The sequence below is a fragment of the Benincasa hispida genome, chromosome 5, assembly GCF_009727055.1.
Source record: "Benincasa hispida cultivar B227 chromosome 5, ASM972705v1, whole genome shotgun sequence".
NCBI classification, from domain to species: Eukaryota; Viridiplantae; Streptophyta; class Magnoliopsida; order Cucurbitales; family Cucurbitaceae; genus Benincasa; species Benincasa hispida.
The window spans coordinates 37,631,036-37,651,008 of NC_052353.1; the positions used below are offsets into that span (position 1 = coordinate 37,631,036).

A 19,973-nucleotide genomic window follows, 5' to 3' on the forward strand; every position below is an offset into this window, starting at 1 on the left:
CTCCGTGAGATCATTCTATACTCCCTCGTGGCGCCCTAGGAGCCTCCCCCTTCAGATGGGTTTTGTACAGTTGGTCAATATCAAGGTGAACTCTAGAAATGGATAGAGTCACTTTAGTTTTTGCCCCAATCGAATTTTTTTCCTTCAGATTGCTGCTTGGGGTGAAACTCTAGGGCTTAGTATGGCGGGTCATACTTACGGGAAATTGTTAAGAAATTTAATGATTTCTTGACCAAACCAATGATGGCTAGTCGTTATAGGAGCAAGAGTTGTTCTGGTATTAATGGTTGGTTGAGAATGTCTCAATTCAGAGTAGGGATAAATTGACCACCATTCGGCAGCTTTTGTCCTAAATCTTTGAAGCGTCATTGCAAAACTAGATGTCACACGGGGTTCATGTTAGTTTTGCTAAACCGTATTGGATGTTATATGTTTTTTCAATGGGTATTTGCATAAAACCTAACGCAGATCAATGTGTTTTTGTTTTCAGCAACATGTTTGATTTTCCATTTAATGCCTCTAATTTGACTGGTCACATACAGTGGAAAGAGTCTTGTAAAATGTATTTCGTGGTAAACAACCTCAAGTTTGTCATGGTTGAGGAATGTCCTCAAGTCCCGACCCTTGATGCACCGCGAAGTGTTCATAATGCATATGAGGTATGGATGAAGGCTAATTCATTGGCCCGACTTCACATATTGACTAGCATACCTAATGTTTGGCCAAAAGGGTTGAGAACATGGTCATTGCACATGAGATCATGGACTTGTTGCAAGATTTGTTTGAACGTCAGTTTTTACATTTTAAGCACAAAGGAATGGATGACAAAACGAGTAGTGTCAGTTCCCAAGTTAACTTGAACTTGGAGCTTATTTAGGTTCTGATACTGATCCCATTACTCTCTAAAAGAGGAGGATGTTTAAAGACAGTAAATGTGATTTATTGGTCTTGGAGACTTGTTTGGTTGAGAATGATGATTCTACCTGGATCATTGATTCGGGTGCTATTAATCACATAAGTTCCTCTTACTAAGGATCCAGTTCCTGGAAAATGTTGCCACAGGGAGAGATGACTTTACGAGTCAGTACTGGTGAGATTGTTTCAGTTGTTGTTGTAGGCAGGCTAAAGTTATTTTTGGACAAGAAACGTTATCTGTTACTGGATAATATTTTCGTAGTTCCTCATATTAAGAGGAACTTAATCTCGGTTTCTTGTCTCATTGAAAAAGGTTATACCGTCTCCTTTTCTAAGAGTAAAATGTTTATTTTCAAGAATGGAATGGAGATTGGATTTGGTTCAATGGAAAGTAACTTATATGTACTAAGGTCGTTAGTCATAAAAATCTTGTTTAATACTGAAATGTTCAGTACGGCGACAACAGCTAAAAGACCAAAGGTTTCTCCTAAGGAAAACACCCATCTTTGGCATCTAAGGTTAGGTCACATCAACCTCAATAGGATTGAGAAGTTGGTGTAAAGTGGACTTCTAAAGAGTTTAGAAGAAAACTCCTTGCCGATATGTGAGTCATGCCTCGAAGGTAAGATGACCAAACGACCTTTTACTAGAAAAGGTTACAGAGCCAAGGAAGCCTTGAAGCTTGTACATTCGGACCTGTGTGGTGCGATGAGTGTTAGGGCTCGGGGTGGATAAGAATTTTTCATCTCTCTCATAAACGATTATTCAAGGTACCAGTATCTCTACCTAATGCAATGTAAGTCTGAAGCCCTTGACAAGTTCAAGAAGTATAAGGCTGAAGTTGAAAACTTGTTAGGTAAGAAGATAAAAACACTACGATCTGATCGTGGTGGAGAGTATATGGACCTCCAATTCCAGAACTATATGATAGAACATGGAATTACGTCCCAACTCTTGGCCCCAAGTACATCTCAGCAGAATTGTGTATCAGAAAGGAGAAACAGAACCTTATTGGACATGGTTCAGTCTATGATGAGTTATTCTCATCTTTTAGACTCGTTTTGGGGTTTTGCAGTGGAGACTGCATGTTACATTCTAAACAACGTTCCCTCGAAAAGTGTTTTTGAAATGTATTTTGAGTTATGGAGAGGCCATAAAGGTAGTTTATGCCACTTCAGGATTTGGGGAGTGTCTGACCCATGTGCTTGTGACTAACCTGAAGAAGTTGGAACCACGTTTGAAAGTTTGCCTCTTTTTAGGCTACCCTAGGGAAATGAGGGTGGATACTTCTATGATCCAAGTGAGAATAAAGTGTTTGTTTCTACAAATGTTATCTTCTTGGAAGAAGAACACATCAGAGATCATAAGCCACGAAGTCAGCTTGTTTTACATGAGAGTTCTAGTGAGAATGAAGCTACTGAGTGTTGAACAAGAGTTGTTTAACAGACTGACAGATCAATAAGAGTTGTTGGGGTCGATACATCTAGTCAACCAACTCAAGAGTTGAGACTACCTCGACGTAGTGGGAGGGTTATGAACCCACCGAATCGCTACATGGGTTTTACTGAAGCCCATAACGTCATTTCTAATGATGGGATCGAGGATCCATTGTCTTTTAAACAAGCAATGAAGGAAGTTGACAAGAATTAGTGGATTAAAGCCATGAATCAAGAAATGGAGTCTATGTACTTTAATAAAGTCTGGGAGCTTGTGGATCCGCCTGATTGGGTAAAACCTATAGGGTGTAAGTGGATCTAGAAGCAAAAACGAGGTGTAGATGGAAAGGTGTAAACCTTTAAGGCTAGACTCGTGGCAAAGAGTTATACCCATGTTGAGGGAGTGGACTATGAGAAAACTTTCTCACTTGTTGTCATGCTAAAGTCTATCAGGATACTACTCTCCATAGCCACATTTTATGATTATGAGATATGGTAAATGGACGTCAAGATTTCCTTTCTTAATGGTAATCTTGAGAAGACCATCTATATGGCTCAACCAGAGGGGTTCGTAGTTCCCGATCAAGAGCAAAGAGTTTGCAAGCTTAATAGGTCCATTTATGGGCTGAAACAAGCATTTAGATCATGGAAGATTAGATTTGACAGTGCAGTCAAATCATTTGGCTTTGATCAGAACGTTGATGAGCCTTGTGTTTACAAAAAGATAATCAACCGCTCAGTAGCTTTCCTGGAATTGTATGTTGATGATATTTTACTCATTAGGAATGATGTAGGATTTTTTACTGACATTAAGAAGTGACTAGATGCCCAGTTCCAAATGAAAGATTTGGGTGAGACTCAATATGTTCTAGGGATCCAGATCATTCGAGATCGTAAGAACAAGAGGTTAGCCTTGTCTTAGGCATCGTACATCGATCATTTGTTGATCAAGTACAGGATATAGGATTCCAAGAGGGGTTTATTACCCTTCATTCATGGAATCGTTTTGTCTAAGGATCAATGTCCTAAGACACCTCAAGAGGTTGAGGAGATGAGACAGATTTTCTATGCTTCAGCTGTTGGAAGATTAATGTATGTAATGTTGTGAACCAAACCCGACATTTTCTATGGAGTAGGAATTGTTAGTCGTTATCAGTACAATCCAAGATTATCACTGGACAACGGTCAAGATGATCCTTAAGTATCTTCGGAGAATGAGGGACTACATGCTCGTGTATGGAGATAAGGATTTGATCCTTACAGGATATACAGACTCTGACTTTTAGACCGATAGAGATTCTCGTAAATCGACATTGGGATCAGTGTTCACTCTGAATGGAGAGGTTGTAGTGTGGTGAAGCATCAAGCAAGGATGCATCGGGGACTCCAGTATGGAATCCGAATACGTAGCCGCTTGTGAAACAGCTAAAAAGATTGTTTGGCTGAGGAAAATCCTTACAGATTTGGAAGTTGTTCCAAATATTGATTTGTCGATCACTCTCTATTGTGATAACAACGGGGCTGTGGCAAATTCGAAGGAACCTCGAAGTCATCATCAAGGCAAGCATATAGAATGGAAATACCATTTGATCAGGGAGATTTTGCATCGCGGTGATGTGATAGTTATGAAGATCGCATCGGAGCTCAATATTACTGATCCATTTACAAAGGCTCTCATGGCTAAAGTGTTCGAAGGTCACTTGGAGAGTCTGGGTCTGTAGGATATGTGACATCTTGTCTAGGGCAAGTGGGAGATCATACTGGGTATAGTGTATGCCCTAGTTTATTATATATTCTACTTGTAATTATTCATGTATTGTACATTAGTCTCGCAAGGCATTAGGACAAGTGGGAGATTGTTGGGATTAGTGTCTAATTCTCTCGGAGTCTCGTAGTTTTTAATTTGTACACATTGTTATGAAAAAAATAAAAGTTATTTTATCTGACATTTACGCATATCCAATAAACAAAGCTTCATGGTTATTGTATGTAAACTTAAGCATGTATATGAGATATACAAGTAGATAATGCCTTAAGTGATAACCTAAATAGGTCCGTAGTATAAGGATTAAGGAGGGATACTTGATCCTGGTGACATATGGATATGACTTACTTTGTAGAGGTTTACAAGTTGGTAGATCCTGACCATTCATGTGGAGACATGCGAGTGGGGGTGTCCTATACAAAGAGTTTATATAAGACCGGACCATGAGATGACTAGTCTCTGTATATAACGCCGTTGATATTTGAGAGTTACATCTCACCTAAACGACCATAGGTGACATGACCTCAATCCTGAGTCTTTTGGGAACTCTGCCTTTGAGGGCAGTTCTTTGGTTAGTATGTGTGACAGTGGCCAGATTGCCAACTCAACTTGACTACCTTTTTGGGGACCTGTTTGATTTGAGAGCTGGGAACTCAGTTACACAATATGGAATTCACTCATTCCCTAAAGCAGGGGTAAGTAGATAGATTGCTCCATTAAGAGTTGATTCTGGGCCTTGAACATAATGGTCACAACTTCTCTTTGGAAGAGAGGACTTAGTCATAGTAGGACTATGACTTATGTTCATTCGAGGGATCAGTGGTACTTAAGGAGTTAGATGTAACTACAAGGGCATAACGGTTATTGGTCTAGCCGTACTTACGAGTGATCTATGAAGGGTTATCGCATTGTTGATTGGTTGATATGGACATATAATATATCTGTAGTAAGGAGAGTTCAGCTGTTGGTCTTTAGCGGAGTGCCTGGTAGTTAACAGGTGATAGATCTCGTGACTAAAAAGTTTAGTCAGTTATTCAAGTACCATTGGAGCTTCATGCTACAGGTTTATAAGGTCCCCTTGGTAGCTCAATGGATTCAAGTTGAGAATCAGTTCTTGGTGCTGATTTGAAATGTTCAAATTGACAAGAGGCAATTCGATTATATACGATATGATCAGTGTGATGTATGAGATACATCAAGTGGAGGATTAATTTAAATGGGATTTACATTAAGTGCCATGAAATAGAAAAATAACTATGGTTTATATGTTTCATGAGATGAAATATTAAAACTATAGGTTATAAATATAATATGGTAAGTTGGTTATCGTATATATTTATAATAATATTAATTATTTGATAATTATATATTTTTCTCTAATAACCAATTGAGTGGGAGGTTATTGGTGGTTTCACGGTAATCGTGAGATAAAAGGAAAATTGTTTTACTAAAATTTAGTAGATGTTGTAAGAGTTTCTATTCTTGAGAAAAAGAGTCACGAAATTGCTGTCATGTGAATAGGATTCACTAAACTATAGCTGAAGAGAGACTAAACGATTGTGGAATGACACTATATGATTGTTCACTCAACTGGACAATAGCTAAATGATCGCGGAGCATTTGCTATACGATCGCAGAGCGTTTGCTATATGATCGCAGAGCATTTGCTAAACGGTTGGGCATCGTGTATATGATAGACTCTTATCATCTCCCACTTGCCCAATCAATTACACGATTGTTATTCCTCCGGTCTCATCCTCTAATCAAGTCCACATAGAGCCCACACTTCTGGATTCTCACACCGAGAATACCAAGGTAGCCATTGTGGTGGTGTCTTACTCAGCTCGACGTAGGCGAGGTTTTGGAGGCCGTTCGTTGAGTTTGCGGTATTCGTATGGTGGTCACTGTGTTCAAGAGTTTGTGTGTCGCAGTCTTGAAGATTGAATGAGCATTCATGATCGAGGGATTTTAAAGATGAGTCTTCAAAGGTATGATATTCTTTCCCTTGATCTTATTGTAAAGCATGTTGTAATTTTGTATTGTACATGACTTGTAAGTTTCCGTTTCTTGATTTTAATTGTGTATTTTTAAATACGAATGGAATTTGGAATGATCATTCTGTTTCTTATGGAAATCCTCATGTCTGATTTCCTTCATGTAACATGTACAAAGTGGGCCATACTCGTAGTGTCACAAGGATAAGGTATCTAGCCTTATCCATCTCTACTATAGACCATTTAGGTTATCACTTAAACATGATCCATCCGTATGTCTCTACATACATGTTTAAGCTACAAGATAATCTTGGATGTTAGTTTATTAGGTTGTGGTTAATGCAACTAATTTTGAAATAAAACATCATCTATTTTATTACATAAATAAAATGTTTGTACAATACAATTACAAACTATAAGACCCTATGAGATTTAGGACATCACCAATCTCCCACTTAACCTAAAGCGAGTGGGGTGTAAAATGTGAAAGCCAAACTAAAATACAAAGTACACAAATCAATAAACTAGGGCATAACACATGCCCAATAAAAATCTCATACTTGCCCTAGTCTAAACATGGCCTATCCTATAGACCCATACTCTGCAGGTGACCCTCAAATACATTAGCCATGAGGATCTTTGTAAATGGATCAGCAACGTTGTGCTTCAAAGCTATCTGCGTTACGATCACATCCCCTCGATGCACAATTTCTCGAATGAGATGATACTTCCACTCTATGTGTTTCTCGCTCTTGTGACTCCTAGGCTCTTAGGAATTAGCCACAACACTACTATTATCACGATAAAGTATGTGAAGGAACTTTAACTAGAGAGAACCATGAGCGGAAGCAAGATCAACCTAAATTTCATTTTTCATTGAATGTAAGTTTTATAGTAAAACAAGAACAAGATATGCATTTATATAAATGATAGCTTGCATTAATAAAGAAAAATACAGGTTTCAGAAACCCTTACTTTTGAAAACTGTTCTTTAAGAATCCCTCTCGAACAAGCCATGAACATATCTCTTTCTCCAAAAGGGACACCACCACTTGAGAACCTCTGTATTCTCTTGGGACAAAAGATTCAAGCAAGAGTTGTGGGCTTTGCTTAAATCCTTGAAAGAGGGAAGGGAGATGGAGAGGAAGAGAGGGTGGAGAAGAACTTTTCTTCTCTGTGAGTTTTTCTTAGAGAGAACCTTTCTCTCAAAGAGAATTGAGGAGAAAGATGAATCTTCGATCACATCATTCTTTCACAACCCACATAAAAATAAACTGAGAGAATGTAGGGAGGGAGTGGTAACTCATTCCCTTTAATTAATTTTAATTAAATTAATAATAATATATAATAACTACTTTATTATATATATACACTATAGGTTATATCAAATCTAACATATATCCTATAGTTTTATATTGCATCAAGTACAACATAATCTATAGATTTTCATTATATAACACCGTTCTTAATAGAGACTTCCATTTCATCAGGATGACCATAGGTAACAGGACCTGAATCCAGTGTGAGTTGTGAACTCCTGCATATGAAGGCAGTCCTTTGATTTGTATGGCTGAGAGTGGCTAGATCGCCACCTCAACATGCCTACCATTTTGGGGATTCGTCTGATTGGGGAGCTGAGAACACAGTTACACAAGACAAAATTTACTCATTCCCCAATGTTTGGGGAAGTAGATAAATTGCTCTCTTAAGTCCTAATTCTGGGGCTTGAACATTGTGGCGCCGCACCCTTTCTTGGCCGAGAGGGGTTAGTCATAGTGGGACTATGATTTATTATTCATTAGAGGAATCGGTGGTACTCAAGTAGTTAGGTATAACTACAGGGGCAAAATGGTAATTTTGCCCAACTATACTTATGAGCAATTTGTGAAGGGTTTTAATACTGTGGATTAGTTATATCCAATGAACATAGAAAATATATCTGTAGTGCGAAGAGTGCAGCTGTCGGTCTTTAGTGGAGTACCCGATAGTTAACGGATGGTGAATAACTTAAATTAAGAGTTTAATTAAGTTATTCACGAACTGTTGGAGCTTCAAGCTATAGGTCCATGAGGTTCCCTCGGTAGCTCATCGGATTTGATGAGAATCAATTTTTGCATTAATTTGAATTGTTCAAATTAATTGAGGGAATTAATTATATATGATAATTAAGTTTATGCAATTATATATGATATAATTACTATAATGTATTTGATACATTATAATATAAAGAATTTATGAGAGGAATTAAATTTTTGAATATGATTCAAATGTTAATTATATGAATTAGATTAAAATAAAAATTTAATATAAATATGATTTAGATTAAATACCATAGGAGAGAGAAAAGAAACTATATGTTATACATTGTATATAATACAATTTTGAACTATATGTTATATGTTATATATGATATAACATATGATTGCATAATATATAATAAGTTGGTAATTATATATTTTTGTTATAATTTTAATTATGAATTAAAATTATTTATTATTTATTTTATTATTAAATAATTTTTCTAGTTATTTAGTTTTTAAAATAATTAAGACTCCCTCCCCACCTTTTTCTCATCACCACTCACGTAAGAAGTGGTGGAGGGGTCTCTTTCATATATCTGCAAAAAGGATAGAGAAGTGTAAGTAACGTAGAACATTTTTCTCTGCATTTTTTCTTTTTGCTTACCAAGGTTTTTCCTCTCAAGAAAGAAAAATTCTTCTCCCTCAATCCCAAAACTCTCTAGAGCCCATACCTCCTAGATTCTCATCTGAGAATACTGACGACTCTTTCATGGTTGTGTTCGTGGGATTCAATTGAAGAATGTCTTCAAGGTTAAGGTTTCCAAACCTTTTGGTTCTTTTAATTTTTGGCATTTTGTATAATTTTGTTTTTTTTCTAAAGCATGTACTATAAAATTTGTTTTAAAAAATGTGTGGGAATTGGGATGATCCACTTCCGCTGCAATCCCCATCATAGGGTTCTTTCAATTGGTATTAGAGCCAGGTTTGAACCCAAATTTCCAATTTTTTTTATTTAATTTTATGTGTTGGTGTGTGTTTTTGATCTACTACATTTTGTTTATATTCATCTGATGAATGGGTTTTATTGAATGCAGTTTGATTGATGGATATTTTCAGGATAGGGAATAGTTTTACAATACTGTTTTCTTTCCAATTTTGTTGTAAGGGCCCATGTTTTTGGGGCAAGTAATTGTTATTGAGTCTGTAATGTTGTATATCGAGTCATTCGTGATGTTCCCGAAGGTTTTCTGGTGTTTTGGGGCTGGTTTTGGACGTCGGATCGAAGAAGATCGATATTGTGCAATAATGGATTGCGTCGCAGCATCACGATGTTGTGCCCTAGTGTCGCGACACTCCAAGTAGCGAACGGAGAAATTTCTCCATAGCATCTTGACGCTAGGCATAGCGTCTCGATGCTACGATGCAGAAAAACTTCTCTTATTTGCTCGTGCGATGATGTGTGTATGCAATGTTGGTTTATCGTGCGATGATGTGTGTATGCGATGATCTGTGGATGTGACGATCATACAAGTTTTCCTAACAAAGCCCCAAGTATAAGCCTTCTTAAGTTCTTGGTAAGTCCAGGGTCAAACACAGGGACTATTAAATAGATATGCGAAGAACTCTTTGATTCTATTACGGTGGTGATAAAGAAGTAGATGGTGTTTTGATTTAGACTTTCCTATGTGATGGAGTTGAACGTGGAGCAATGAAAGCGTAGAGTTATAACAAGTATGAGATGAAGGGGTTGAGAATGGACTTAGCTAACATTTCTCAAGATTGTGTACAAGTCATGCAATCATGCTATACACAAATATTAGTACTACACTTCTCAATGCATAATGCCACATTTCCTATTTCAAACACATTGTCGCATTGTGCCCTTGGATCACAATTTCATATGCGCCATCGCATTGTACTTGCATGGAATAGGCAAATCAACTGCTTTTATGCAATGAGCATTAGCGATTGCAATTCCTTTTAGTTTGGCGCTTTCAAACATAATATTGCCTATTTTACCATCGCTTTCTCCCATTGTTTTACTAATTTGAGCTGTAATAACTTGTATTTCTACCAGTTATCACACCGCTAAATTTAAAAGAATGCTTATCCTCAAGCATAAACTAAGGATTTTCTTTAAAATTTTAATCGCCTTCACCCTACCTAGGCTTCTCAAGGTGCCCTATTTAAATTGCTGAACTAATGCCTTCTTAATTTCTATCCTAATCTCTTCCTAAAATATTTCTAATCTTTAGGGATTGCGAGCTTAAACTTTAAAAAAAATCTTTACTCATTTCTAGGACATCGCATGATTTATTTCAAACTTTATCAAATCGGGGTGTTCAAGTGATTTTGAACCTCGCACGATTCAAATATTCGTTTCGTGATCTTGTGCTAATCCGAGTGCCCAACCTTCATTTTGGCTTGCTGTAAGCGCATAAAATGATGATGCGATGATATGCGATACTACTTCTAGATGTATGCGTTATTAATGAAATGCTTATAGTATGCTATGCGTTGTCACAAGTTTCCTTGCGTTGAAACCAAGTATAATTCACCGTAAGTTTCTCGGAATGAATCGAGGCCAAACATAGGGATTGTGCAGTTAATGCGTTACGTTCGTGATATATGCAACCAGGGTTTTTCAATTAATAAAAGATTGGTTTATACAGGTACTTAAAATTGCTGTAAAGTAAAATATGCGGTAAAGTAAAGTTGCGATAATAAAATAAAATGCGGTAAAAGTAAACCTAAGCTATTATGATACACGATACAGGATACTGATACATGATACTGAGATTAAGACTGACTGTGAAGATTATACAAAGGGCCGTGTTATGCGGTGGCAAGTCTTTATGTATGAAACAGAGATAGAAAGGATAATTAATATAAACATCGCAAGTTCATTAATTGTGTTAAACATTTAACTACGGTTTCGTTTTCCCTTGGCGTACACCTCTCGGTGATCGGCCGCGTTCCCACGTCTCTGTGGTGAGACAAGGATGAACGTAATGAATGCCAGGTTTCTTCCATCTCTAGAAGTACTTCTCGCTTTAGTTAACACATTCTTCTAACCTTCTCTCGACAGGCAGAATGGCATCTTCACTTCTGCTCTCACAGGTGAAGATGTCGTCTAGCATACTTTAGCTAAACATATTTATTTCTTTAGCACATATTAATTTACTTGTTTAATTCATTCTAATTACCAAGGGATTAAAAAAACATCATGGAGAAAGCGATTAATGGAGGAACAGAAATAGACAAAAAGATGGAGATGAAAATGATCATGACATTCAATACTAATATTTAGCGTCTGATACATGGTGTGAGTGATAGGGATTAAGAAGATGAATACAATTAATGATAAGAGATAGAAACAAATACAGAAGAGTGTCAACGTCTTGACACAGATCTAGAGGGTGGATTTGCTTGCCAGCGAATGAAGTAAATGTAGAGAAGAGCTTCCCTCTCAGGCTTGCTCGTCCGGTAGAAGTGACCTTGGCACAGAGCTTCCACGGCGGGGATAGAAAGGATTTACCCTAAGATTCACCTCTCGGCCTTGTCTCTTAAATCTTCCCGGATCTTCTCCGATCAGGCTCTTCAGACCAGTCTCTCTCTCAATATACAAATATCAAACTATGCCCGTATCAAGTATATCTTCTCATAGAATTTCAGAGGCTATTTATAGGTTCAGCTTTGACTCTTTGCAGTGTGGACCTCACATTATTGTTATGGCAGCTCTGGAAATGGTGGAATGAATATTCCTTCTGTTACGCAATCAATCCCATAAAAAATGCACAACGGTCAGCTGTACACGTGTCAGGATCCGCAATTGCGTTACTATTTTGCATCTTCGATCATTTGCCTACATGCGGTGTTGTTTTTGATTACCGCATGCGATTAAAGTTGCATTGATCACTTAGCTCTTGATTGATTGTTGCATGCGCCGTTATTGCGTTGATCGTCTATTCATTTTTGAATGATTAGCACAATGCGACGTAGATGCGTTGTTCTTTTTCTCTTGAGCAATGAACGCATATGGTGACTTGATTTCCTGCAAAACAAACTTGAAATATTCTTTTCTACCATCGCAATGGTGTCAGTGGGTGTATTGACGACAATTTATAATTTTTGTATGTCTTAGCTAATTTCTCAACAATTGACGCAACTTTTTTTTCTTTTGGTTGCAATATCTAAATAAAGCAGTATAAATAACTTGTATTTCTACAAGTTATCACTTGCCCCCACAGGTGTCATGCGGGCATCCAACTACGAGTAATGCGCTCTTTTTCAGTCAAAACTCATGCCCATTTCTTTATTTGGCAACAAAGTTGTGATCACATTGTTTTTGCATTGATCACAATTCCCACCTTCGTTTTTGCTTTCCCCCACGGGTGTCATGCGGACATCCAACTATGAGCAGGATCCGATCTCAACGTTATATATATATGTATATATATTTCTTTTTTTTTTTTAAGTTTCTAAAAATAACAAGGTTGAAAATAACATTACTACCCCTAAATTTAACACTCAACAATTTCCTCATTGCTGAAAGACGAAATAATTCATGCGATGGACTCAGGAAATTTCGTAAAAATCGTTTTGAAAGAAAGCTGATAGACCACAAAATTTTAGAAATGTTTAATGAATTGATTATCCTAAAATTATTCTTACTCTAGTACATGAGGTAAGAAAAGAAGCATAAGTTTCATCATTGAAGTCATAATGGGCAAGTGGTGAATGTGGCGACCAAATAAAGCAATCAAAATTCAGGATTGAGTCAAACGAAAGAGGATGTGATAGTAGAATTCAGCAATATTAAATTGAAATTTAAGACATACAAAAATTGAAATAAGATGAGGCAAGGAAGGACATAGCCCCTAAATTTAATTTTTCTCTCGCATTATTTTGATCACATCCTTTCTTCTGGTGGGCTAATTCTTTGATTGAGATGGGCTGATCGACCCAGTCGTGTGTTTTGAGGTTATTGCATTGCTCTATCGCAATTGTTTACTACGATCAGTGTGATGATTATCAAGAGGATAAAAAGTATGAAAGAAAGAGTTGGAAATTATAAAGAGTAGTAACCATGCAAAAATTAAGATAGATTCATGAAAGAAAAACAAAAAAAGCTACTAAAAAATGATATACTTTGTTCCTGATGAATGTGTGTCGCTTATCATCGCAGGGACTAAGTGTTTCTTCTTTATTCTGGCTTCCCTAAGTCCACGGAGGTTTTCTCGTGTTGGAAATCTCCTCCATGATACATCTTTAGTCTTTGTCAATTTACCTTAAATGCATTGGTCCCATCTTCGTTTGTCAATTCTACTGCTCCAATTGAGCAGTAATACTCTTTGACCAGCCTGAGGATTTTTCTCATACAGGCGCTTATCATGCCATCGCTTGGTGCATTCTTTGTAAATTTTGGCATTCTCATACGCCTGTAGTCTCCATTCGTCCAGCTTCAGTAGCTGAAGCTTTCTCTCTTCCCCTGTAGCCTTAAGATCAAAGTTAAGCATCTTAACTGCCCACATCGCCTTATACCCTAGTTCCAACGGCAGATGACAAGCCTTTCCAATTACCAACGCATACGGTGACATGCCTATGGGTGTCTTATAAGCAGTCCTATGTGCCCACAAGGCATCGTCGAGCTTCATGGCTCAATCCTTCTGCGATGGATTCACTACCTTCTCTAAAATTGACTTGATTTCTCTATTAGAAACCTCTGCTTGTCCGTTTGTTTGGGGGTAATATGCGGTGGCGATCTTATGGTGGACATTGTATTTGATCAACAGTTAATAATAGATTCACAAAGTGGGTCCCTTCGTCAATTATTATGGCACGTGGAGTGCCAAAATGAGTGAAGATGTTTCTCTGTAAGAACTTAGAGACTGTTGTTGTATCGTTTGCGACGCATAAAACAACTTCAATCCACTTAGAAACATAATCGATGGCCAATACAATGTATTTACGACCATTTGACGATGGAAATGATCCCATGAAGTCTATACCTCAGATGTCTAATAGTTCCACCTCAAATATGATGTTCATTGGCATTGCATTTTTTTCTGAAATGTTTCAGTGCGTTGGCACTTATCGCATTTCATGGAATATTCTCATGCGTCCTTAAATAGAGTTGGCTAGTAATACCCACATTGCAAAACTTTTGCCGCTGTGTGCTGTCCCCCGAAATGCCCTCCATAGGATGCTTCATGACATTGAAAAAGTATGCACTGGAAAGTAGTCTCTGGAACACAAAGTCTCAATATCTTGTCTGGTCCCCTTTTGTAGAGATTTGGCTCGTCCCAGTAGTAAAACTTACATTCATGAATAAGCCACTTCTTCTAATAGGATGTGTAGTTTTCAGGAAATTGTTTGCAGACTAAGAAGTTGACAATATCTGCGTACCAGGGTAGTTCTTCAATCTTAAGCAACTGCTCGTCAGGGAATGATGTGTTCACCTCCGACTGGATGCGATCCACTTTAGGATTCTCTAACCTTGATAAATGGTCAGCGACCCGGTTCTCCGTTCCCTTTCGGTCGATTATTTCCATGTTAAATTCTTGGAGTAAGAAAACTCATCAGATTAGTCTAGGCTTCGCATCTCTTTTAGTCGTCAGTTATCGTATCGTCGAGTGGTCTGTGTGGACTATAACTTTTGATCCTAACAAGTAAGGTCTGAATTTTTCAGTCGCAAAAATTACCGCCAAAAGCTCCTTCTTGTTGGTGGTGCAGTTCGCCTGCGTCGAGTTCAATGTTCTGCTAGCATATGCAATGGGGTGTAACATTGTATTTTCTTTTTGTGCCAAGACCGCCACCATCGCATATCCGCTGGCATCGCACATCAGCTCGAAGGGCTTTACCAAATTGGGTGCGATCAGAATTAGTGTTGTAGTCAAGGCGTCCTTTAGTGCTTTGAATGTGGTGAGGCAGTATGGATCAAAGTCAAAAAGTCTATCAGCTTCCAACAACGCATTCAACGGTCGAGTGATTTTGGAGAAGTCCTTCACAAATCTTCTGTAGAACCCCGCATGTCCTAAGAAACTCCTTAAAGCTTTCACATTTGCTGGAGGTGGAAGTTTTTCTATGGCTTCAATTTTGCTTTATCCACCTCTAGCCCATTCTTTGAAACCTTGTGCCCAAGCACAATTCCTTCTTTAACCATGAAATGACAATTTTCTCAGTTCAGCCCCAGATTAGTCTCTTCACATCTTTTTAGTATTCTCTCCAAGTTTTTTAGACAGATTTCATATGTTTGCCCAAAGACTGAGAAATTGTCCATAAAGATTTCAACTGAGTCTTCAAGGTACTCGGAGAAGATTGCCATCATACACCTTTGAAACGTACTGGGCACATTGCATAGTCCAAAAGGCATGCGACAAAAGGCAAACGTTCCATATGGACAGGCGAATGTGGTATTTTTTTGATCCTCTGGTCCGATCATAATTTGGTTATAGCCTGTGTACCCATCAAGGAAACAAAAATAGTCATTTCCTGCTAGTCGGTCGAGCATTTGATCAATGAAAGGTAAGGGGAAATGATCTTTCTTTGTCACCGTGTTGAGCTTCCTATAGTCCATAAAAATCCGCCAACCTATGACAGTCCTCATGGGGATCAACTCGTTGTTTGCGTTAGGGACTACTGTCATCCCACCCTTCTTAGGAATGCATTGCACGGGGCTAACCACGTGCTATCTGCGATAGGGTATATAATGCCGACATCTAACCATTTGATAATTTCTTTTTTGACAACCTCTTTCATTGCAGGGTTCAGTATGTATTGAGGTTTTATCGTGCCTTTCTGGTTTTCTTCAAGCCGAATTCGATGCATGCAATACGTCAGGCTAATACCTCTGATGTCTGCGAGCGTCCATCCGATTGCTCTAATATATTTCTTTAGAATATTGAGCTGCGCAGTTTCTTTTTCTTCGGGTAACGCAGAGGATATGATGACTAGTAAGGTTTCATTCGGGCCAAGGAACACGTACTTCAAGTGGTTTGGTAGAGTTTTTAGCTCTAGTGTAGGTGGTTGCTTTAGGGAGGGTTTCTGTGTTTTTCTTTCTTCATCCAAATTCAACATTTCTTCATTGTTCACTATCTCTATTATTACATGGCAGGTTTCTAAGGATGTTATCGCATCATCTCTTTCTTCATTTTCTTCCTCGGACTCCCAATCTTCAATGCAAGTGTGTTCATCATCAGAATCTGATAAGCCTTCTTCTTCTGGGAACTTCATTGCCTTGATAATATTAAACCTGAGCTTCTTTCCATTGATGCTCATTGTGATTTCTCCCTTGTGCACATTTATTTGAGCACGATCTGTAGACAAGAATGGTCGTCCCAATATGATTGGCACATCTTTTTCCGCCTCATAATCTAGGATAATGAAGTCTGCTAGAATGAATTTGTCTATTGTGACCAAGACATCCTTTAACTTTCCTTCGGGGTGTACCAGGGACCTATCTGCAAGTGGGAGAGTCACCGTTGAGGGTGTTAGCTATCCTACATTGAATTGTTTGAATATTGAAAGGGGCATTAAGTTTATGATTGCCCCAAGATCACATAATGCTTGACCAATGTAGATCCCTCCTATTGAGTAGGGTATTGTGAAACTGTCTGGGTTGCGCATCTTTGGTGGGATTATAGTATTTGATTCTTGTGTTAATACCACCGTGGCAAATTTTCCTATGCTTCTCTTCTTTGAAACAATGTCCTTCAAAAACTTTGCATACACCGGCATTGCTCTATCGCTTCTATAAATGGAATATTGATGTGTAGTTATTTCAATATTTCCAGGGAGCGGTGATACTGACCTTCATCATTTTGTTCTTTTTCAGTCTTTGAGGAAATGAAGGTAGCTGTACTTTCACTGTTCCATGGTCTGGAGGCTTAGAGGTGATCACATCTTCAGATTCCATAGTCTCGGACTTTATTGACTCATTTTGCGACAATGGTTTCTTTGATTCAATCGCATGTTGCTCCTTTGAATCGGTCTTGCTAAGCTCTTTCCTGACTTCTACCATCGCCTTTCCACTTCTTAGGGTGACTGCTTGGCAGTGTTCTTGTCTTGTATTCCCTAGATTGCGTAGATGCTCGGTTGAGTTGGGTATGATAATGGGCATAAATGCATGTTATTACAGTGCTAAGTTATTAAACAATGCAGGTTTGCGTTGATAAAATATATAAGATTGCGTCCAAAAAGCATTAACTTTGTAACATTGCGGTCTCATGCGTTCATCGCATAAAACCAGTTAACTTTTGTATTTTTGTGCAGAATATGCGTTGACGCAAAGCGTAAAATACAATCACAAGAAAGCAACGGTCGAGCGCAGGGTTATCGCAAGGCTTTGCTGTGATTTGTGTTCGCAAACATCTGCTCAAGAAGGATTGCCACATAGAGCCACCGCAACTTGGTGGGTGCATTTGGGTGAAAAGCATAACAAATCACAATGGGACAGAAAGCTGATGACAGTCGAGTCCAAATTAAGTTGACAAGCCGCTAACGAACTACTGTAGCAAGTACACTCAACTTTTCGGTGACAAATATTCGGCGCATCAGACAGAGAATTAATGCCATCCCATCAATGCAATCATAAGAAAGAAGACGCCTTTCACCCCGAAGTTCTATAAATACCCAAGACAACCTTCAGCAAAGAAGTTCGGAGAGTTAGAGAATTTTCCCTTAGATAGAATAGCCTTGTTCATATTTTCCCTTTTTATTTAGAAGGCGGAGTGAGAGAAGAGAAGTGACGCTGGAAGATCGCTCTGGTCAGCTCGAGAGAGAACCTAGAGGTGTGAAAAGCAGAGAGAGGGCCGACTCTCGCGAGAGCGAGACTATCTTTTGAAAAGAGTAGAAAAGACAGTGTAAAAGTCTTGGGAAGCAAGACATTGCTACCGGGCTCTTTATTCTCTTCTTGCATTGTTATTTTGTATTTCAACTTGTTATCTATAAAATGGAACTTGGTATTCTATATCTGTTCACTATTTTAAAAGCGTGCATGAGTAGCTAACTTTATCGAATGGGTTGAGAAGAACTAAGCTAACATGACCTAGGATCTTCATCGCATGCGATTATTTTGTCTTATGTTGCGCCCAACACCCCTTTAGAGCCACTCAAGAGAGAGTCTAAAGAAAGAACCTAAGACTTGAGAAAGCTAGGTTAGTATCTAGACTCGAGAGAGCGAGATTAGATCTGCATAAGCAAGAGATAGGGACTTAGAGATAAGCTCTGTTTGCCAACATGCATCGTATGCACCCTAGAGATAGGTTATGATATTATGTGGTCGCCTTATTTGTGTGTGTGTCATGTTGTCATCGCATAAATAAGAATAGAGGTTTATGTGTAGGTCCTATAGACTCATCGCATATATCGCATGCGTTCTAGTACTAGAAGCTCTAGCATTTGCGTTGAGAGATCATTTGCTATTGTATGTGTGTTGCATGATCGCATAACATGAACGCATCATAGGAAGTGTTAGTTGAACCCCTTCTCAACCCGTTCTCCACATATTCATCGCATCTTCTGTATTATCAACTCTTTTCGTAACTCCGCCACATACATTTATTGTGTACCACAAACAACAACTCAAAACAAATATTTGATTTATTGGTTACTACAAAGTCTTCTTGAAAATTATCACCGCATACCATTTTCCTTAGTCCCTGAGTTCGACCCTGGATTTTCCAGGAAACTCAGTAGGGTTTACACTTGGATTCTGCTGAGAAAACTTGTTGCTCAACGCATTTCCATCACCATATTTCATTCCATAATTTCACCTCATAAAATAACACTAGCAATGTCCCTTGAGGTTTGTTCTTTAGCTTTCCTACAATTTATCCTATTTGAATTTCCAAATTGCGGCTGGATGTAGCTTGGTTTTGGAGGACTTTTCATTCTTCTCAATGTATTGCTTTAACAAGTTCTCTAGGGATGATGATGGTGGTGTTTGAGAGCTGCTAGCGTGCTGTTGGTTGTTCTTCCAAGAGAAATTAGGGTGATTTCGCCACCCCGAGTTGTAGGTTTTTGAAAAAGGATTGTTTTTGACAAAGTAGATTGATTGAGGATTTCGTGGACATTCCTCAACTGAATGCGATTCTTCACATGTAACACAGCTGGTGCTTGTTTTCTCTATCGCATTGACCTGTCCACTTCGAGTTCTAGAATTGTTTATTGCGATGCCCTGCAACAAATTGATCATCGCATTCATCTGATTTTGCAATGATGTAATGGCACCATTACTTGCATTACCTTCTCTGGGTTTTGCTTTAGATCGCTTTCTTGCCAATCTTCGTTGTTTTTCGAGATGCGATAAAGAATGTTCTTTGCCTCATCATATATTTGTCCAGTAGACCTCCTGCTGTTGCCACATTGGAAGCTATCTGCGATGCACATTGATAGAAAATCTCCATTTGGAGACAATCAGGCAATCCATTGTGTGGGCAGTCGCGTACTAGTCTCTTGAATCTCGCTCATGCGTCATTGAGCTATTCATCTTTTTCTTGTTCAAAATCGGTGATCAACTTCCTCATTCTGGCATTCTCTATGGGAGGGAAGTACTTCTTTATAAAATTTTCGACAACTTGCTGCCATGAAGTTATCTCTCCTGGTTCGAGAGAGTATGCCCATTTTCTTGCTTTATCGCATAGTGAAAATGGAAATAAAGTGAGTCGAACCTCTTCTGGAGAAATATTCGGTAACACGAAAGTGTTACAAATTTCAATGAAGCTTCGTAGATGGGCGTGTGGATCTTCACCATGCCATCCTCCAAACTGTCTGCTGTTTGTATCATTTGTAACATTACTGGCTTCATCTCGAACCTTGATCCATCCAATGCTGGTCTCAT

The 19,973-nt window shown here is 38.4% G+C and overlaps 1 protein-coding gene and 1 non-coding gene across 2 annotated transcripts; one reads left to right on the plus strand and one right to left on the minus strand.

Moving 5' to 3' along the window:
- Positions 1-13,422: 13,422 nt before the first annotated feature.
- On the minus strand, positions 13,423-13,788 carry LOC120077322. Its single transcript, XM_039031204.1, has one exon. It carries the CDS (start codon positions 13,786-13,788, stop codon positions 13,423-13,425), a length of 366 nt encoding a protein of 121 aa, XP_038887132.1.
- A 5,767-nt stretch (positions 13,789-19,555) lies between these two features.
- Positions 19,556-19,662, plus strand: LOC120078882. Its single transcript, XR_005482159.1, has one exon. It is a non-coding gene; the product is annotated as a small nucleolar RNA R71 (small nucleolar RNA).
- Positions 19,663-19,973: the final 311 nt, after the last annotated feature.